Here is a 22,848-nt window from a genome sequence, read left to right as displayed (position 1 = left end):
ACTTCGACTTGTGACAGTATGAAAATCACAGGTGTTACCAACAACATTAATCGTGTCTCTATTCCATTTAAAAAGAGTCCCAGAAAGCCATGAAAGTCTGAGCGTGAACAAACAGGAACAATCCCAGGTAAACAGAAAAAAAAAGTGGAGATTACCTTTTGCCTTAAAAACAACATCGATTGTCACTGTACACTTGTGTGCAGTTCCCTTAGGTACTCGGCAGGTGGGATATTCTTAGAATCTCGCTGAAGGAGGTAGTTCTTTATGACTAAAGCTGTATGTTTGAAGTTGTTGTCATGCTGGAGAATGAATTTGGGACAATTCAGACGCCAGAGGAATGGCGTTTTGGCTGCAACTCTTCCATAGATCGGTGTTTTGCCAGTTCTGAGCTGCTGGCACTGATGGACAGCTTCCGATTGGCCTATATACCTACAAAATCCTTGAGTTTTTATTTTTATTTTTGACAATCGTCTGTTATTTTGGATTTTTTTTCTTTAACAGCATCACTGTACCGATCAGCCACAACATTAAAACCACTGACAGGTGACGTGAATAACATCGATCATCTCATCACAATGCGATGTTCTGCTGGGAAACCTTGGGTGCTGGCATTCATGTGAATGCCACTTGACACGCACAACCCATCCAAACACTGTTGTGGACCAAGTACACCCCCTCATCACAACAACACTACCCGATGGCAGTGGCCCCCCAGCAGGACAACGTGCCCTGACACACCGCAAACACTGCTCAGGAACAGCTCGAGGAACACAATAAAGGGCCCGAGGAGTTGACCGGGCCTCCAAATTCCCCAGATCCCAATCTGATCGAGCATCTGTAAGACTTGCTGGAGCAGGTCTGATCCATGGAGGCCCCACCCCCCAACATACAGGACCCAGAGGATGCACTATAAAACGCCCTGGTGCCAGACACCACAGGACACCCTCAGAGGTCTTAAGTCCATGTCTTGACAGGTCAGAGCTGTTTTGGCTGCACAAGGGGAACCTTCACAATATTAGGCAGGTGGTTGTAATGTTGTGGCTGATCGGTGTATATCTCAGAGGAATACATCATCAGTTCCTAAAGGAAAGTTTCTAAATGTAAAATATGATATTTAATTATGCAGAAGATTCAAGAATAAATGAGTTTTGTGAGACATTACTAAAAGTTTTGCACTGGACTGTATGTATATGGATTTACATATAGAAAGATAGATGGACAGATAAACAGACAGATTAGATAGATAGATAGATAGATAGATAGATAGATAGATAGATAGATAGATAGATAGATAGATATGATCATGTTATTACACTAATGAATGCAGATACGTGAGAAGAGTAGAACACAATGGCAGCATCCTCTTGGGACGGATCATATGTCTGCTTCCCTGGCTCCTTCCCCTTGACAAAAAACACACCCTTTAGTATCAGCATAATCAAAGGGGAGTGGTGCTGGTGCTGGGCTACTGCAGCTAGCCTGCCTGTGATTCGCTGACATACGGTCTAATTGGATCAACTAGGAACTTGCTTAGCTAGATGCTTTGTCCTGGGATTGGTAGCAGCCTGCAAAGAGACCACGGACACACCACCAGACAGGAAGAGAGACAGAGAGGGAGGCTGCCCTGCTCACGTGTTGGAGAGGAAAGATTGAGAGAGGAGGGCTGAGAGAATAAAAAGGGGAGTATCCCGTCTTCTCTGCCCTTCTGTGCTACTGCAGCCCCCGTCCTCCTCCCTCCCTTGCTCCGTCTCTCTCCCACTCGCTATGATTCTCTTTCTCTCTCATTCCCCTTACTCATCTGTTTCTGGGGCTGCGTTGAGAGGATGGGCACCTGCCGCTCCCTGATGATTCAGCCTTTCAGCTACTTGGAGCTCCACAGACAAGACAGCATGTCCCTCCAGCCACTGCAGTGCCTGGCCGTCCTGTCCTCTGCACTACAGCTGCTGCAGCTGCACCCGGCCCATTCTGCCAAAGTGCTCAGGTGAGTGAGCGCTACTATTCCACCATTGCTCACCATTAGACCATGCGGAACATTTGAAGGAATCTAAATCTCTGGCAATCTTTTTTGTTTTTGCCTGCAGCAAATTTGAGGATTCTCTTTTTGGACTCATGATTGTGTTTCCTGTGAGACAGCATGAGTAAGGAACTCATTTCCTTGGTGCACAGAAGGCTGTCTATATACCTCCCAGACTGTTAACAAGGTTCGACTAACTCTGAATAGCATTTTTACCTCTCTCTGAAATCTCAACTCTGAGTCCGTGGCCTCATGATGGAAAATATACTAGTGGAGACTGGTGCCAGACAGCCACTGTGTGATGCTTTGAGTTAATAGTTGAAGTCTTCAGAGACCCTTCATCCAGCAGTTGGACAGGATGACTGAGGGAATGGAGGACTTCTCTGCAGGGCCAGCTCCCCCTCCTGGATCGACTTCCCCCACCAGCTCTACTGTTGATACTGGACATGTCCCCAAGGAGAAACCAGAGGAGATAGAGGCAGCTGGTGAGAGTGGGGAGGAGGACGCAGAAGGAACTGCAGAGGGAGGTGGTGGCGGTGATGGGGAGCATTTGGGGGCTTTGGGAATTGTGGCCTTGCCAGGAACCTGCTGTGTGTGCATAGAAATAGAACAGATTAACAATTGCCTGCACTCTGAGAAAATCTGCATTCTACCCATCCTGGCCTGTCTGCTTAGCTTAGCCCTCTGCACAGCTGGTCTCAAATGGGTCTTTGTGGATAAGATCTTTGAGTATGAACCACCCACACACTTAGATCCTAAACGCATTGGACAGGACCCAATTATCACATCAGTTGACCCCACATTGGGAGTAACTGTGTCGATTCCTCATTCATCTCCGTCTACAGTCTCCTTGACCACCGCCATTACCCCAGGACATCCTAATGTGTTAGTGGAAGAGAAATCTACGCAAGGGCCGTACGTACTTCAGTCTCCCCGAGTGACTCAGTCTGATCCTTCTGTTACACTGAAATACAACGCTGAACGTCCCAACGTCTCAAAGCAGACTCCCCACCCTCAGACAACAGAGGAATCAAACAACATAATCATCCCAACAGTCTGTAAGTACAAAACACTTGTTTAGAGAAACCATTGGAATTGGGCTCTTTTTTCATATGAGTTGTCCTTTGTTTTAAAAACTGACCTCTAACATCACGATTTAGGATGTAATTATGAGCAGGGGATACAAGTCCTTCTTCACCTTGTGAAACCTGTGATTTTCATCTTTGCAAAGATAAGCTAAGTGTTTTTATTAAAATGATTCAAATGTTTTTTCATGTTTTATCATTGATTTCATGAATGCTATGTTCCATCAACTGTGCCAGGAAGTGTCTGCTATGAGGACTTCGCCTGAAAGCAGACACGTTGTGACTTGCAGAGTGTAGCATAGAGGCCCATGACTAAGCCTCTGAAACATCCCTACACAGGTGTAGAAAACAACTGTTCTATTCAAGCCTACTTTAACCCTACAGAGAGTGAATGTATCATTTCTAACATTCAGTCCCTTCTCTAAGTATTGATGACCCTTTAGATTATATCAGTGATTTAGGCACACTATGCTATGGTGCTTTGAATGATTAGGTGATATGGAGCATACAATATGGAGGATCCCTAAAATGTGTGGATGTACATTTCCAGTCATGAAAAATTGAAAACCGAGAAATGATGCGGGACACAAACTGACACTCCAGGCTGTGGTACAGGGAGACTTCCTGTTTTCTGCCTGAGCTCCATTTCAAGGTCAGAGCTGGCTGGAGGCTAATTGATGCCCCCTCCATTCCTCCGCCTCAGGGAAAAACAACCCATTATTACTGTCTGTCTGCCAGCGGCTCACCACCATGACGTTTCTGTTGTAGTCACATCACTTTAATTTATTACACTGAATCTGGATATTAGCTAATCTAAGGTGATGTTGGTGTGTGGGGGGTCAGTTTCCAAACAATTCCTCAGTGTGGGCATATATTGCTTTCTTAATCAGCAGCATGGATAGATGATCAATAACCAACTGACTACTTTAATTACACAGTGGGCAAATGCTTGTCACCAGTAACCTGCTAACAAAAGTACCAAAACATTTGGTGTACAGGCAATGCTCTTACTTGCCAGTGCATATAGTGCCTCGTCATGCGGTTCAACAAATATTTCTCTGTTGGTGGGAAGCCAGTGAGGGCTCAATGGGTCTCATGGAAGAATATCTTTATATTCTTGTCCCAACCCAATTGCCAGAATAAATGTTAGCATGTTTCTCAGTCATCCAGGTCATGGTAATTCTAAATGCTGTGTCGTAGGCAACTGGACTTGTTTCATTACAGCATTGTAGGTGGGTGATAAGTAATGTCGTAAACCACCTCCTCTGTTCAAAGACGGTCGTTCCAGTTTGACATAGATGGATTCTTTTACTCCTCTTAAACCATCTGTCTTCTCTGGACAAGATGTTTACATTGTTGTCCTCAAAAGAATGATTTGTCTCCTTCAGAAGTAAGTGGACAAATAAAATGAAATCAAATCAAATTTTATTTGTATAGCCCAAATTCACAAATCACAGTTTGCCTCAGAGGGCTTTACAATCTGTACAGAGCAGAGTCTTGACCTGAGGAGTTGGCCCTCCTGTGTGGTGCCATTCGTTTATGGAGAGGTTGTTTTGTCTCCCCAATGTACAAATCAATAAAATACATGCCAATAAAATCCTAAAATGTAAGAAAAACCTCTCAGTGATATAGCAAGTCATGATGATGATGATAATCAAGCAAACAGATTATTAATTGTGCATTTAATCTATTTTAGTTATTCATTTTATTTTAGTGAATTACGGTATCATGTTTAAGATCCAGATTTGAGTTTTTCTCCCCTGTAGAGAATGGCAGATGATCTGTGCATGACTTGCATGATAGGTCTGGACCACATATGCTTTTTGTTTTTGTTTCATTTTCTCTTGAGAAAATTCTACATATTGGAAAATTGGTCAGTGCCGTAGTCTCTTATAATTAGATGTGCCCCTTTAAAATGTGTTTGTGAAATGTACAAATGCCAGACAATTCTAGCTAATTTCTCTCCTCCAAGGCAAGTGAGACAGGTAGTTGTGTAAAAGCAGTTTTTTTCTCGCCACTGTCGCCAAGTGCTTGCTCATGGGGGAAATGTTGGGTCTCTGTAAATAAATTAATCAAGGAGTATAGTTTAGACCTCAATTTGGAAAGTCTCATAAGATTACTTTTGTTGTGAATTGGCGATATACAAATACACATCGAGAATGATTGATTGATTGAAGATAGAGCTTGATGAGTGCATGTTCAGACTACGCCTACCGTAACACCTCTACACATTGACTATCATTGCATGAAGTAGGGACAATTTTCCTTATCTTCCTTATCTGTTGCAGATAAATAAAAAATATTTTGGATGCTGACCCACTGATTCTCGAGAAGGGGCTTTCAGACACAAAAGGTGAATTTAAAAGCACTTTGTCCGAAGCATACTAAGACCTTGAACCTCCCACACGTCACTCATTTGATTATCTCATTGCTGGAAAGTGAAAAGTAGTGTTTGGTGACATGTCAGGGAGTAAGCACATGACTGTCTTCTGCATCTACAGGCCAGCAAACTCTGTTGCCAGACAGATTGTGACATGGGATTATTCTGAAAAAGACCGGATGATGTTTAAAGACAACATTTCATGTCCACTGCAAGCCATTTAAAAAATTACTTCTCTCTCCATGTTTTTGTGCATGACAGGTCATGGTATGGTTAACGACAGTTATGGTTAATACAGTGGCTGAAGAGGCTTAAGATGCTATTTGGGTTTCCCCCCTTCCTCTAGTGTGTTATAGCTTGTTTTGTGCACATTAAACGTCTGCAAAGTTAAAAGGCCAAAATCCAAGCTTAAAGAGTTACTGGCTCCTACGGAAACGCTGCTCCTAAACTGCCTGAAATGAACTTCTTTGTAATTCAGCTATCTCTTCTGTTACATCTGTGTGCGTCACTGTGTAACACAACACCACCTCCAGTTAGGTGATATCATCAAGCTAGGTGACTGTCTCGCCCACTGAAACCACACATGCGAAGCACATCAATTTCTCTGTCGTTTGCTCTAAGAACCAACATAAATGTCTTCTACTCCTGCTGAGAATGTCAAGAACCAATGGATTAACTTTATTTTTTGATGGAAATGTGACAGAAATGTCTCCACAATGACATAAAAACTGTAGTATGTGTCTATGCATTTTACTCCGGACTTCGTCAATGAGGGCTAATAGTAGTACAAGGTCAAGAGTTGTTTGATCCAGCTGTCCGTGACCTGACCTCAAACTGAGAAGCTGTAAGTTTAGTCATATTAATGTTGTTTTACTGTTTATTTTGTAGGTTAGCCCATGCTAATGGCAAGCATGCTGCATGGCTAATGTGGCTACTCACAGTTATATCTGTGTGCACCGCAGATCTGGTGAGCCGGGGTCTTAGAAATTAGAATTCTCATTAAGTGTGTATGTATCGAGTTGGTTGGGTGAAATACTACATCATTAAAGATAAAATAAGTATTATTTGTGCATTTAAAGCAACATTATGTAACTTTTTAACCTGAAAATAACAGCTTCGAAATCATTTTGTCGGTACTGTGTGTAATGTGTAATAGGGCGAATGGTGTCTCAGCCATTCCGCCCCTCTATCACTTGTTTCTGCACTATGTAACTTCAGTGAGAGGGTAGGATCACTGTGTTACATACATGTTTACTTCAACAAACAAGTTTTCAAGACATAACATTGTTATGATATAATGAGTTTTGTATGTAGTTAGCACCTACATTTCATCTGCCAAATCACACAGAATGCCAATTTCTACATAATATTGCTTTATGTTTAAAAACGAGACCTTTGTTAGGGTTAGGGTTGCATTTTGTTGAGGTTTGAACTTACATTTTCTTATATGTTTCCAACAATGTTCAAACCCAGAGACGTTTAACTTTAAAAGGTAACAAAGCCGTTCATTTGGTCTCCTGTCGTTATAGAATCAGAGAGTAAACATAAGGTGGATAAAACTATAAAACATTAGCATGTCCATGCTTCTGCCTGAGTCACATCAGATAGTTTTTCATTGGTGGTTGCTTTACAATGAAGACAACAACTCCCATGATCCCTCGCTGCTTACCTTGTTTTGATTGACAACCCAAACAATGACATACTGTGCGTTCAATGAGGAAAATATTAAATACATTAGCTGCAGTGTTCCCCCTACAGCAGAAACAATAAGTGCATCTCCCCATTAAGAGCAATGATGAGCGCATTTACACACAAGGCATAGCAGTGTAACATCATTGATTATTTTAATCTTTTGATATGTCAACAGGATTGCTCATGATTTACTGCGCTCCATCTTGGTCGTCTTCAAAAATGTATTTCAGAAGCTAAAAGTTTGATCCTGTCTCCTCTGCAGAGTTTCCCCTGTCTTTTCATCTTTACTATAGTTTTCCTGCGTAATGAGTTCTGGTATTGTTTGCACAATTTACATGTATGTATTACTTCTTTATTGAAAAATCAGACCTTCCCATCTCTCTCTGTTGCCTATACAAGCCTGTGGATTTGTTGAAGTTGTTTAATGCTGCCAGACTGTGGAGTTCTTTGTGGGGGACTTGGGTTGGATTCAGTCCAATGTATGTTTATATTGCAGCAATAGCTTAGCTATACGGAGGCCCACTGGTGTATGTGTGTTGCTTGATAAGCATGCCTTCAAGGTAACGATATAGCTTAATGTGAAAAAGAAATTGTCAAAATGCAAGAGTTCATTTGCTTGGCAACATTGTGTAACTTTGATTAGCACCCAGCTGCTAGCTTGCTCAGACCATAAAGCTAAAGTGTTATTTGAGGATGCCAACATGAGCAATTACTGATCACTGTGTGATTTTCATTTGGTGGCGATAACATTTTAAAGCTGCTGTCAGTTATGTATTTTTATTAAAATAAGTGTTAACTGGCTACTTACTGAAATCGGGTGTTTGGTCAGTAACCCATGTCTCTCCTCCCCCTGCTCATGCAGTTAAAGAGAGAGGACATTTTTTGGCATCTCTGCCCACTTTATCCAATCCAGACAGAGAACTCCATAAAGAGGCAATTCCAGTGCTACAGGTGACGGCTTATTCTACTTAATGAGCCAAGCAATGAAAATGCTTGAAAGAGGCAAAGAGAGCAGCCTCTAAAAAAGAAAGGAGTTGTGCAAGTGTGGTGATGTAGAGAGGGGACTACTAACTGCAAAACAGACAGGAAGTTAACTAAAACAATGACAAAGCTTACAGCAGCTTTAAAGAGGTTTATTGAGTTATGAAGCATTTTTGTGCATGTAAAAGCTCTGCAAAGTGAAAAAGCCCAAAGTCCACGCCAAAGGGAGTTACTCTCTCCCACAGAAAACACTGCTCCTGCACTGCCTGAAATGCCTGGTTTGGAGTCGAGCCTTTCATAACTTGTTAGGTGTTATATGAATATTTATGTATATATATACTATAAAGAATATACAATCCAGTCAGTCAGCAGGCATACAGTTGCTATTGTGATGTAGAGAAATTGCAAAGTTAAAACGTTATATTTGAAATAAAAGATAGTTACGAAATAATGTCTTGCCACTCTAAACGTCCTGCTCCAGTCTTGGTTGCAAAGGTGCTTTGGATTGTTCTGCCTGTGTTTTGGTATCAGAATCAGGCTCGAACATGTACGGCTGTACTGCAGCCAGGGTTACCAGCTGGAGCTGAACCATTTTGAATCACACTACCTTGCCTGGCATGATCCGCCCTACTCTGCCTCTGATTGGCTACATTCTTGCCATTGAGTAATGTGCATGTACAACTCTCAAAGACTGAACAAAGACAAGATGTCTCACTCTGTAGCTGAAACAGAGCATTCAAGACACAGTAAAGGGTAGCTGCAGCATTGCACCATGTGAGAAAACTGTTTGTTTTTTTAATTAAAGTATGTAAACCTGTTCTACTAGGACCCCCAAATAAAAGTATGAACCTGAAAATGTGCGTAATATGACCCCTTTAACAAAAAATAGCAATAAGCTAGTGAGGCAGAAAAGATTAGCTTGGACATTATGAACAATGCAGGATTCAAATAAACATAAAAATGTGGCTTTACTCATGCTTTTGGAGGAAGGATATGTCGATTGATATTACCGATTGTAAAAAACGATTTTGTTTGTCTACAATAAAATCTTTAGTGCTCCTTTAAGGTTAGAGTTTGGTTATTGTTTAAAAATGAGCAATTGTTAACTGCTGTGAAAGGATGCAAACCTGTGTCTCCTGCAAGACAATTCCCTGTGCTTCATAAAGGGCACACGACTACCTGCATTGGCACTAAATGTTGGCATTGGATATAAATTGTGAGCTGCTGAATCATCCAATGAATGATAAATAATAAATGAAACTCCTATTAATACTGGCTGGGCCAACAGAAAAGTCAACAGTGAGAAGGACTGCAGGGAGGCTGGACATTCAAGATCAGTAAATAAATTGGAAAAGAAACTCAAATACAAGTTACACTTAAAGTCATCATATACCAGAAGTTCTATTTCAGCTTAATAGAAGAAAATAAAGCCAGGATTACTGATTTCAAACCATTCCAAAATAACAATTTTATTTTTTTCCACATTCCAAAAAAGAGAAGTTCACATGCATGTGCAATCACACTACATTAAGAATACATGTTTTAAAAGAACGTATAACACTAGAAAAATGTTTATCTGGAGAAGAAATGTTTAGATTTACAAATGTAAACAAGGTTCCGTGAAAGAAATCTTACACTTGCATTTTAATATTTGCACAAAACAAAATAAACATTTGTAGATTACAAATTTTCACTGTTGAATCCCTCAAGTACCAAACTGATGTGAGCACAGATCTTAAATTTGACAGACCTGATTAGTGAATTTGTCAGTGTCATCCTGCCAAATGAATCCCTGAAATACTGAAGCTAAAAGTCCTTACATTCTGTTACATCACCTGTTGATTGTGTTACACTCCTTGTGGACACTAAAGCATAGAGCCAGGTGCCAGTTTGGGCAGCAGGCGAGCCCGTGATGCTGCTCACCACGGTCAGAAGAAATTCCGTTCATATCATACTTTTTACACAATCAAATTTAATTTTTTTTTTAATCAATTTTGAGCCAGCCTCAGATTTTTACAGTACAGTAGTATGTATGTGATAGAATGTTGGGAGCTACAGTGGAGGACTGTCAGAGTGGAGAGGAGCCTTCAAGATTTTCTGAAAATCTTGGGTGTGTTCCTAATTGCACACTTTTTAGTACGTACCTAAGCTGCCCTTACAAAGTACATACTGTTGCCTGCAGTATGCACACAATTGGGACATACCAATTTTTATGACAGTGCACCTTTAGTTTTGACCCCTTTGCTTCTATACCCGTCACAGCCTTAGCACAAAGAATGTTGTGCTTACACTTACATGTGCTTTCATCTGTCATTGTGGTGTCTTGTTTTTTCTCTAGTGTTTTAACAAAAAAAACAAAAAACAAAAAAAATAGTTTCACTATTAAAGGATCCGGAAACAATCTAATCCTAAAGCGATGCTGTAATCTAAAATTCACCTTTCAAACAGCCATGCCAAAAACTATGGGAAAATTAGGTGGACACATTTTTAACTGCCATCCTTTAATTCATAACATAAGCCGCCAAGACCCCACAAAGTCTTTTGTTGTTGTGCATTTGCATTGTGCCAAGGGACAAGAGCTGCTAGTCTAATGTATTTAGCTTTGGACTATCTTTTGCAAAGATGGATTTGCCAGGTGCCTCTTCAATTTTAAAAATGTCTTCACATAGCCTTTAAGCAGGGAGTCACTCCCCCCCCCCAATGGCAAATGCCGAACACCATTAATTTTAGAAGATGTATGCCTTTTTCCAATGGCCTTCTGCAAATTAAGACTGAACCAAACTCCAGATAGCCCTCTCAGGATTAGAGTGGCTGCAGTTAGGTCTGATTTTGCATCCTGGCACATGTGAGACAGATGAAACATTAATTTTCCATTTTTACTGATAGGCAGTATGATGATATTGGCACAGAGGAAGCAGTGGTTGCCTTATTTTAGCCCAAAATAATTTGCGAAAAACAACTTTTGGATGTCCTATGGTATCCCTTTGAGCCTACAATATTGGGTACAAGGAGGTAAAGTCACTAATGATTTATTCTCCTTTTGTAGTGCCTCTCAAACACAGCCTTTGTGGGATGAAGCTGAAGTTTACTGGTTTCTGTTTTCTCATCCTCCAACTGACATTCCCAAATCATTGTAACATTTAATGTGTGTACATGTTTTAGTTTATGACTTTTTTTAAGCTACCTTGTTAAAATGACTAAAGGGCATTCTTATAACCAGGGCAAACCCTGGAACAACATGAAAATGAGACTCTTCCCAGCACCACCAGCAAATATTTGGGATATATTATAACATTTGGTTTTATTTAAAATATTTGACAAGGAAATGGAACACTGGCAGTCTGGCTGAAAGTGTAGAGCCCACATGAACTGGGAGGAGCCAGCCTTTAAACTGCAAGCTTGGTGGCTGCAACTGCTCAGCTCCCTGGGGCAACCCACACTCAGACAACCAAACACAGGTAACAGAGATTAATGCACAAGGGAGATTACAGCACACACATTTGGAAATGTTCATACGACCTCTGGGGTTGCAACACCTCCCCCTTAATGGGAGCAATGTATAAAATTTCAAAACATTCAAAAATTAACAGAATGTGATGAAATAGCAGTTTGAATGTATTATGTTGCAGATATATCTACTAAAGTTAACATGCTTATCAGCTAGCCCCAGGTCTGAAAACCTCTCTCTGCAGTCCAAAGATGCTGTGCTAGTGGTGTTGATGCCAACACTCCCCTAGTTGTTCACCTAGCTGCATGGCTAACTGAGCTAACAAGCCAACAATAGCTACAGTCATGGATGTATAAACATACACCTTGTGGTCCTCCAACGACACAAAAGTTGCTGTAATGGTTAGAGAAAGCCAACAACAGAAAGTGACTAGAAACAAAAAGTCACACCCACCACAATGATCCACTGATCTGTGGAGTGACTCCATCTGAAACACAAAACTGATTAGCTGTAATACAATACAACAGCTGTAACACACATGACCATGTCAAAAGTGGACTGCAACAACCACTACATAAGTGTGTCACTGTAGTCAACCACGACACACAAATGTTGCCAGCTTACACTTTAGCCAACACACAAACCCTGGCGCAACATGAAAATGACGCTCCCTCTTCCCAGCTCCCAAGTGTGGCGAGGGGCACTAAGGTGGGAAAATTCAGGGGGGAAGCCAAACAATGCCACCTGGGGACCTTCAACCCCAAGAAATATTTGAACCTCTGCGACTGGTTTGGGGAAATAGAAAAAGGACACAGGCTCGTTACTGAATGAGTAGAGACATGAGTTTTAAAGCAAATTAAAAGTTTTATTGTAAACGATGATCAAAAAAAAAATCAAGATAAAGAGGTTGGAACTGCTGAGGGGAAAAAGAAAGGGTTAATGAGCAAAGGCAAACCTCTTAAAATCAGTAAAGTGTATGAAATTAATTTTTTTTAAAAAGGCCTCAATACAAATTACATTACAGTGTACTTGTATCAAAATTCAGCCCAACCACAACTAAAAAAAAAAGGAAAACTAAGCTGAGGCCATATGTGGAGCGGCAGACTACACAGAGGCAGTGTCCAGTGGTGCTACCACTACTCACCTTCAGTGCAGCACAGCAAACCTCACAGCAAATGGTGCAGTCAATAGTGTATACCCATGTGTTTTACTCATACAAAAAGTGAAGGGACCTCACCACGGGTGCCTAGCCTCCCAACAATATGGCACTCTGCTTAGGAAAATAACTAAACAAATGGTCAGAAAAACAAGTAATCAAATAAACAAGGTAGCAAACAAAGTAAAGTAAGGTAACCCAGTTGGTTTAAAACACAACTAAAAAGCACAACTGTTGGCAAAACAGCAGTGTTATTTTGCAGGTGAACCTGAAAAAGGGGAAACTAAAATTAGCTCGGCTCACTGCATGTTAAAATACATTTTAAACTAAGCCTACTCACCACTCATGCACTAGACAAACAGAAAATGCTCTGGTAAGGGGCAAACAGGGGTTCCTCACATGGACAGCCATAGCAGAGGCAGAACAATGGCACACAGGTGCCTTATAGCTTGGCCCTGATTAAGGATTTGTTGGGGGAGGAGTTGAGTCAAGGCTGCATTCACCAGCACTACACCGTGCTCTTTAATGGGGGAGTATACCCCACCACACAAGCATGGAGCGAGCTGTGCTGTGTGCCTTCCATTAATGTGTTGCAGTAAATCATGCGTGCTTTGCACAGCACAGTGATGTCATTGATACTATATTCTTGCAACTCTGAAAACCAAGGGTCTTCCTTCATACTGACTCGTACCAGTGCACAAAATCATATCTCTCTGGCAGACATCGAGTCATATCCATAAAAGTTTACTTTTTGAGATGTGTGGAAAATACCATTAAATCTAAGCATGGAAAGTGTTCTTGCTAATTTTAACGGCAATAAAACTAAATTAATCATGCCATCTCTGTTTTTACACATCACAATGACTCAGCAATAGGCTCCTTTGCACAAGTTCAGTCAGGGTTTGTTGCGTTGTTTTGTAAAGTAGTCTAGCATGATGTAACAATGAAAACCTGAAGCTCTCTAGGCTATAAACATGTAGCCATTGGTTTCCTGAAAGTAACATTTCAGAAAGCACAACATTTGAAAAATAACAATATTTTTGAAAACACAGCAACATTAGATTCTGGATAAGGTGGAACAACACTTTTTGTTTGCGACTGGGGGGAACCCAAGGTCTGTTCATGTTTTGATTGTGTACTACTTTCAGTCTCAGTCGGAATTCTTTCAAGTGTGCTTCAGGGTTCCACCAGTGTAGGTGTTGTAAGGTGCTCCACCACTATTACTCTGAGTGAGGAAATAAATATGTTCACAGTTTGCATAATCCGGTTGAATGTTAAATATTAAAGTGATGAATTGCTAAAACTACTTAATATTATGGCATATTTTAAAAAAGGTCGGCATCTTAAAGTCAACTCTGCGTGCGTAACCCCTTACATTATGTCACGTATTGTAACGAGTTGGATACATATAGTATCGTCCTGTCATTCACTCTGTGTGTGGGGGGGGCTGCATTTCACCCGACCTACACACTCAGAACAAGTAACTAAGAGTTACAGCACAGAAACAGAAGCAGCAACTGTGTTTAGTACCTGAGTCAACTAATTATTAACATATATTAATGTACATATTAAATCTAAACGTTAAATGTTAAATCTAAATGTTAAATCTAAATGTTAAATTTAAATCTAAATGTTAAATCTAAATGTTAAATTTAAATATAAATGTTACATTTAAATATAAATGTTAAATCTAAATCTAAATGTTAAATATAAATGTTAAATTTAAATGTAAATGTTAAATCTAAATGTTACATTTAAATATACATGTTAAATTTAAATCTAAATGTTAAATTTAAATATAATTGTTAAATCTAAATCCAAATGTTAAATTTAAATATAAATGTTGAATCTAAATCAAAATGTTAAATTTAAATATTATTTTATCTCGTTAAATGTTAAATCTAATTGCTAAATGTTATCTGGTTCTAAATGGTTCTTTTACTGCTAACTAAACGTACTCACTGAAACACTCAAGTAAAGCTCCTGCAGAAAAAGTGATTTACTTGCACTACATTTTATTTATATAGCCCAAAATCACAATCACAGCCCTGTGAGCTGGATTTGGCCCCAGTAGCCCCGCAACCCCGCGAAAGGGGGGATAAAAGCGGCAACACCCCGCGACCCCAATAGGGAAAAAGCGGAAAGAAAATGAGATGAGAGAAAATCACAATCACATTGCCTCAGTGGGCTTTACAATCTGTACAGTGAATGACATCCTCTGTCCTTAGACCCTCAATTCCAGTGAGGAAAAACTTGTGTTTTGGTGTATGTCTTTGTGCCTTTATAATCATACATTATACCGAAGTTTGAACCACGGATGTATTTTGCATCCATAGATATAGCAATTAATAAATGGGTATTTAATCCTTCATGAATGTTACAGAGAGTAGAGAGTGTTTTCTTTAGGTTTGACAGTTTTCATTTGTAGAGAAAATACATTCACAATCACATTATATTATGATCTCATGTTATTAAAACAGGAGAATATAACAGTCAGAATTAGTTCCATGAATTGTATTTAAAGTGAAGGATGTACAAACCTTATTGAATGGTAGGTTTTACTATCTCTATTTAAAACACTGTGTGCCAACCACATGCCCTTCTTTTCTGTCAAACTAACATTACATAATCAACTCTGCATTGAGAGTACAACAAAACAATAAACAGGTCTGCAAATTTCAAACAAACACTGCAAAAAAAACCAAAAAAAATAACAATACTTACTGAGGGAAAGTCATGAAATTTCAGGCTTAAAGAATGTAATTAAGGGTGTTTTTATTGCTTTCAAATATCAAAATGGGTCGAATTTGTCTTTCGACAGATTATTTGCTAACCTTATCAAATCATTTTTTAACTTGTTTTTGCACATACAGGCGGACGAACACTGCATTCATTTTCACTGTGAAAATGAATACAGACCACTGGTGGTCTGTATACTGCCTGCTGCAGTCTACAGCTAGCTAGCAGCACCCTAACCTGTTGACATCTTTTTATACAGGTTTAATTAAAAACACATGTTTTCTCGCTAAACATTCATCACCTGGTAAGCACAACAACAAGTAGGCGACAGGTCACTGTACTTACCTGGGTTGCCAGGTCGGGGCAGAGGTCAGTTGTTCGGTCAATTTAGCATATGATGCATCAGTTTGGGGTGCCCCTAGTGGCCGCGGGGCCCTAACTACCACTTAGTGGGCTTATAGGGATGGCCTGCTTTGGACCTCAGTATTTATTAAATCTTGGCTTCAGCCCTGCGTGCAAGAAAATGTTCCACTTTATAAGATGCCGGAAGTCTTTGTGAATTAATTGTTAATTGTTCAAAATAACATAACCTTGCCAGCACCCATCACATGCGCGTGTACGTGTGCATATGCAAGAGGGCGTATCAGGTGTGCTCTGCTACTTAAACAAATAGCACTATACCCCTGACCATGGGAAATTTTAAAGGGACATTGAGGTTTTTGGGTTTGATTTTGTGTTGTATTGGATACTTGCCCATAGTCAGTGTATTACCTATGGTAGATGGTGGTCGGGTTTGGATTATCAGCAGGAGTAGGGGTGTAGCTAAGCACTATACTGCTGTGGTTGGGGTCAGCAGCAAAACGTATTTTGGATCCCAAAAAACGGCCCACCTAAAAAAAGTCTGTATTATTATATCATTATATAGCAATATTTTTATTGCTTTAACTTCCCATCAGACAGCCCTCTCCAGTAGGAACCTGAAGCTGTAAGATGTTTTTGAAAAGTTTGTACCCTGCTTCTTTGTGGAGAAGAGAAGCTGTAGTCAGGATTAGGGTTAGGAGTTACAACAGTTAGATTAGACTGCCATTACAGTGACCTGGTTTCAGAGGCAAAAATAAAAATTTGGAGGGGACATTCTCAGGAGCAATTCCTCAGGGGGACAGATTTTTGGGGGGATAGTGAGGATCATTTCCCCCTAGTCCTCTGTCCCTGGGATTTGTCTGATTATGCCTTTTAACATCCATAGAAAGTTCTCTATCCAGTTCTGCAGCATATACACACACATGTTGGAAGTACTTCTTTCACCAAAATATGGCTTAATACACTGCTTCCATTTACTTATGCAGCCAGAATGTTTTTTGGCTAATACTTTACAAACTCACTGTGTGCCTTCGTAATTTTCTTGCTCTGCTAATTATACTTGGTTTCTTCTGCAGCCGCCACCAGCACCACCACTACAGCCAAGACTTCCAGTCATGTGACGCGCTGCAGTGACAGCCAGAGGAACTACTGTGTCAATGGAGGAGAGTGCTTCACCCTTGAAATCATGCCAGGCAGCACAAAGTTTCTTTGCAGGTATGACATGGATAGTAGATTGTAATACTGACTTTTGATACATTTTCAATCTGACTGAATGTGTTATAATGCAGTAAATGCTGTGATTTATGGTATTCTCTATATGTCGAGTAATGCCAACAGCATGTTACTTTGGTATTGAGTATTTAGGGAGCTATTTTGAAAATGTATTTAAGAAATCTACCAATTACTTTAACAAAAAGTAGAAATGGAAAAGAATGCAACACATTTCGATTATGTGAATAATAAGATAAGTCGTGTGAAAGGACAATTGTGGCTTGTTATACTTCTTGACACTTCCTGAAATTATATTTGAACTACAGCAAAGGTAGGAGAAAAACATTCAGAGTTGCAGATAGGACATCATCCCAGGGCCATTACTGTGCATAAACACCCTAGTAGTGGAATGAAAATGTTAATACAACTGTATACCCAAAATGTGCAGACCATTTTCCCTTGCAAATGAACACTTCATAATTTAATGACACAGCAGATCTTGTTGGCTGTACACAGAACTTCCCTTTTACTAATCTTGATCAGGATATTTAAAATGTCAGTAGGAGTCCAAGCAGAAACGATATGACTGTAAAAAGTGGATCTAAGATGATAGTGACCGGGACCTGGGGGTAAATCAATCTCTGACGCCAGCAAGCAAAGGGTGGCAGTTTCGACAGTTGGCATAGCATGAGCATATTGTTTGCCATATTTGCGGTGAGCAGCCGCAAGCCATTCCGTTGAAATGGAGGCCATCAGATGCCTCCTGTCTCAAAAAACATCAAAGTTGGCCACAAAACCCACACTGAGGGACTGGCAGAATAAGGGGAGCAAGGTATTGAGGCTGAGCAGCCTGCCGAAATGCTCCGTACTTCGGCCACAGGTGGGGGCTGGGCCGGTGACATAAATACTTTTATGTGATTGTTTTACCTGTTCACTGTTTAGAAGATGTTAACAATCCTGTTTTAGTACCTCCTTTAGGAATATTGTTTGTTCTATATGGATAATGATCCTATCAGCCTCCGGATGGGATTTTATTATGTCTGGAAATGTCCAGAACCTTTGCTCCAGGAAAGGACAGCGTATGAGCTCCCTTCATTCTCACATTGTTCTCAATGGAGAATCCAATGATGAGGCTTGATGGAGGAGCTTGCTGATGGAGATGAAGGGGGCATGTACTACCTGGTTAACCCCCTGCGATGCGATGGATCTCATCTCCTTGGATTACGAGGATTTGACAAGCAAGTGCACAGCCGAGTGATGCCGGCAATGAGGATGAGCATCTGCACTGGAGTAGAGCTGACCTGTCTCTTGGGTTTTGCTCCCTGGTGAAGCCAGAAGTCTTTGGCTGGATGTTGGGTTAAAAGATCGGTTTAAATAGCTTACGATCCAATTTTAGGGCCGCTGATTCAACAAACTTAAAACGACAATAATCAATTAAAATCAGGTTTAAAACTACAATTTAAAATGGGATGAAAACACTGAAACGATCTTCAAAGATCTCAGTTAAAAGACAGAGACGGTGCCCTCTCTGTCTTGAATGATATGTACATACAGTATCATAAATATCGTACTGACAAATACCTACATGACTCATTCCAAAGGTTTCTTTTTGGTGTTCATGAGGAGCTCTGACCCTCTATTAACTGCAATTATTTCCACTATGGACAGTTCGATCTATAATCAGTCAAATGTATAAATGTATATTTATAGCATTTCTGTATCATCAACTTAAATCATGAACGCTGTGAAATGTGATGTCATTCACCTCTTGGTTGCGCTACGCCAAAGTCCATCTTAACTGACAATTCTAGCAAAACTTTATTTTATGACACAATTCACCATAAGCAACAGCAGGAGATGCTGCAATCACATGCTTTTTCTTAACGGAATAAAAATATAGTTTTTTTTCTTTTTCTTTTTTGAACCACTTCTCCCACAATTTTTTGCAGCTATAATATCACTCCAATTTTCAGATGTAAAGCATATGTCTATATCTCTCTATATAAGTGTTTGTCTCATGGTGGCTATTTATTGTTTGCTGATATTAATTTTTACTGTAATATTTTTGGATGGCAGTTTATGGGAGTAGCATATGTTCATAAATATCTTAAATACTATAGATGCATAAACGAACCATACCAGAAGACTGCACTCCCTTTTTTTAGGGAGGTAACTTCAAGGTTAACTCTGTGTTTTCAGGGCTACGACAGTGGGTCATGTCTTATCGGGGTATATGGTAACTTATGCTGCACACGTAACCTGATCCAGAGCAGGTCATGTCAAATGCATTTCATTGTGCATTTTTATCAGAATCTTACAACAGAGACTGGTTGAAACACTGAAGTCTTGCACTTGTTATAAAATATGAAAATACTGCTTTGTACAATGATTTTATATTTCTTCCTTAATTGCTGTGTTTGACACCCCGGGGCTAAAACTGTCATACATGCCGTAAGAATACTTCTAACACATTAATTTAATGGAATATCCAAATGTAATTAAAGTCAGATCTACTTTTGCCCTAATAATATAGTAGTGAGTTTATGATCCTATTAATTTACACATTCACACAGTTGGTGATTTTTCATCAGCCGTCCTTTCTGTAACTGTAATGTGTTGCTTTTAGCCTGGATTATGTGTTTAAAGCTGAAATAGTAAACATTTAAAATCCCCCCCTCCTAGTATTTCCCTGTGGTATTGCTGTTGTTACTGTCACAAACATAATGTTAGGAACATGGCTACCGCTAATGGACTGGCTACAGTCCGAAGCTAAAAACAATATGGCCTAGAAACCCAGATATCAGTGCTATGAAAAGGCAGAGTAGAACACTCTGTTGTATTTAAATTCTAGTTTTGAAACATCACAAGTCCCACTTGCAGGAGGAAACACATATTAGCGGGGGAACAGACTTTGACACCAGCGCACTCTCCATTGGGTGAATGCCCATTCACTGTTGTTTTACTTCAGTTTCTATCACTCTCACTCTTCGCCTTCTTTGCCTCCTCCAAAGAAGGAGTGCAGTGCAGAGTTTCCACTTTTATTCCAGGTATTCCAGTGTTACCAGGGGATAGGGGCCAGGGAAAACATTGCCTCTCAATTATTTGGTTGCACAAGTGCAGATGCGCTTCCTTTGTGCTGTAATTCCTCCTCTATTTCTGCAGGAAAAATCGTGCCCAGTGGGCAGGACTATTAGCATAGCATGCAAAGTCTCATTTAGAGTAAAATAGATAATGAAGAAGCGTATTCTTTAGGATGTGGCTACCTTTTTATCAACAAGTCACTCCTAATGCATGTCCTTGGGTTCTCAGTAAGACTGGACATTCTTCCAAGCTCCATCTTGTTGTCAAAATATGGCTACTTCTGGTTTCAAAAAATTCAAATGGCCACAGCTGTAATGCCAAACTCGTGGCTTCGAAATGGTTGGTTACAGTGGGTTAAAGGTTAAAAGTCATAGTAGGTGACAGTAGTTTTGGACATCAAAATAAAGGATTCGAAATTTAAACTGCAGAGTATAGATTTAACATCCCCTGGCAGAGTGTGTGCCCAATGTAATGAGGCTGTGCCCTTACCAAATTGGCCTGGGTTTGATTCCAGCCTGTAACCCTTTCTGCTTGTCATCCTCTCGCTCTTCCATATCCTGTCACTCTTATTCTGTCCAATCAAATAAAGCCAATAACTGAAATGATAACAAACACCATATGCCATATATAAAGGTCACCCGCCTGAACCTTCTTTTGGGCAAGTTTGGAGGGAATTGGAGTAATGTGGTTTGGAGGAATAGCAGGACACACAAATATACACATGAAACTGCTCTCTAATATAGGAGTAGAATATTGGACAGCACCACATAGTTTAAGTCCAATAGGTGGTGCAACAGGGTAAAGCCATGTCCCAGACCTGAAATTCACTTTTATCACAGTCATCACCACACATTAATAATCACAAGAATTTTCGACACATTGTAATTGGACATTTTCAGTGAAAAGGATTTTCCCACTCCACTTCAGGGAACAAATAAGTCTGGGAGTTTGGCAATAGCAATAGGGTTGTATCTTGGACCATGCCACGTTTTGTGACTTCACACTGGATGTCTTTGTGTTGGTCCATGTGTACTCATGCAGTCAGTGCTGTTTATCTCTCTTCCTTTCTACCCATCAACCAGGTGTTTGGCGGGATTCACTGGGCACCGATGTGAACAAGCTGTGCTTAAGAAAGTCTCAGACCCAAAACGTATGTGAACACAACTGTATTCAACCCCACATGTCATTGCTGGTGTTTCACCCCTGTCATATCTTCTCCAAGAACTGGCAGAGAAATCCATGTTTCCCCTCTATACAGTTATTTCAAAAATGGGTTTAAAGGCTTAACCACACCCTTTTCTGCAAAATAGTGAACTGAAATTTGCATGTACTTCACATCTCATCACACCTCATCCATGTTGTTTAGAGCAGTGAGTTCTCAGGTTGAAGCAGTGTTTCTTGTGTAGAGGTAAGACTCAACCACTGCTCTTTTCATCCAGCCTCACCCACATTTCCCCAGAAGCCACAACATAGGATAACACTCTCATTCCCTTTGTCCAGTGCTAGACTGACCACTGTACGATTGGTGAAGCAGCAAGAATTTTAAACTTTCAAGTCCTAACTCAGTTGTTTAATTTGTCTTACACACATGAAACCCAGGGGGTCACTGGCTGGGCTGCTGCCACATCAGGACTAACAGATTGCTGGGACCCTCATCTCTTTTGATTGCCATGTATCTGGGCCAGTGTTGCTATTTGGGTAACATCATGACATCCATTATATAGGATTATTTTACAGGCAAAGGCTAGGCTTGTTCTGAGCGGCCGTGTATGTACATGCAATTTTCAGTCTGCTGCAAAGACAGTATTCAAACCTAAAGAGCTTGATGGAGGGCCTGTGCAAAAAAAACTGCTTCTCATATAATCTCCCTAAATTGAAGATAATTATTCAATGTACTTTTTTATGAAGGTCTGAGACAATTAATAGAACTCAGACTCACAATAGGGAGACATATTGACTAGCTGGCCCTTTCTGCCAACACCAGTGATGACTGTTGTGGGTTTTGCACTGCTCTTGCATAAACTAACTCCTTCTCTCTTCTTGTCTGTTTCTTCTTCCTTTGTTTCTAACTCAGGTGTCCAAATGAATTTACTGGTGATCGCTGCCAAAACTATGTAATGGCCAGCTTTTACAGTATGTCTAGTTCTTCTTCTATCTTTCTTGGATTGAAGCATGCTTGACTGATATTTCTTGTCCTATGTACCTGTTACGTTATTTTTCTCCATAGATCTGTAATTTGTGCAGCCAATCACTTGTCACATGTTAAAGTTTTTATTATTTTGTATGTTTAAGCTTCATGTGATATTGCAGACATTCCATTTCATTTCAAATGACCAGAAATTCACAAATTTGCACATTCACATTTTTAAGCTAGAAGATTAGTTAATGTCTTTACTGTGTGTATGCTTAAACACCTGCATTCCAAGAACAGATACACATGTGATGAATAGAACAAGGACAAAATGTGTCATTGATATGAACCACGTCAGGCCCAGCCAATAGTATTCACTTGAGGAATTGCAGTGCCAGCTGCTTATTACCTGCAGTTCTTGATATAGTCTCCCACCTATGCCTTTTATCAGCAAGAAATATGAAAGCAGTCGCAGTTTAGAAATGCAGGTGTAGACATGCCAAGTTGTGCAATTCTAAGGAATGTGTCCTTCAAGGAGGACATGGGGTCTGTTTGTCAATAATGTAGCC

At 40.1% G+C, this 22,848-nt stretch overlaps 1 protein-coding gene across 6 annotated transcripts in view; it reads left to right on the top strand.

Moving 5' to 3' along the window:
- The first annotated feature begins 1,585 nt into the window (after positions 1 to 1,585).
- nrg1 (neuregulin 1) overlaps positions 1,586 to 22,848 on the top strand; it is a 46,526-nt gene continuing 25,263 nt past the window's right edge. For 2 of the 6 annotated variants that reach the window (XM_084384134.1, XM_084384133.1), the window contains exons 1-3: positions 1,587 to 3,072; positions 16,932 to 17,070; positions 22,223 to 22,281. In XM_084384134.1, the coding sequence (XP_084240260.1) occupies positions 2,373 to 3,072; positions 16,932 to 17,070; positions 22,223 to 22,281 (898 nt within the window). In that variant the 5' untranslated portion in view covers positions 1,587 to 2,372. Of the gene's footprint in view, positions 3,073 to 16,931; positions 17,071 to 21,230; positions 21,299 to 22,222; positions 22,282 to 22,848 lie in introns of all 6 variants that reach the window. The other 4 variants (XM_084384131.1, XM_084384130.1, XM_084384132.1 and 1 more) reach the window with 4 other exon arrangements.

This window comes from Pagrus pagrus, assembly GCF_965226575.1.
Source record: "Pagrus pagrus genome assembly, chromosome: 19".
In the NCBI taxonomy this organism is placed as follows: domain Eukaryota; kingdom Metazoa; phylum Chordata; class Actinopteri; order Spariformes; family Sparidae; genus Pagrus; species Pagrus pagrus.
The sequence above is the reverse complement of the archived record's forward strand: the minus strand, read 5'-3'. Positions and strand labels throughout refer to the sequence as shown.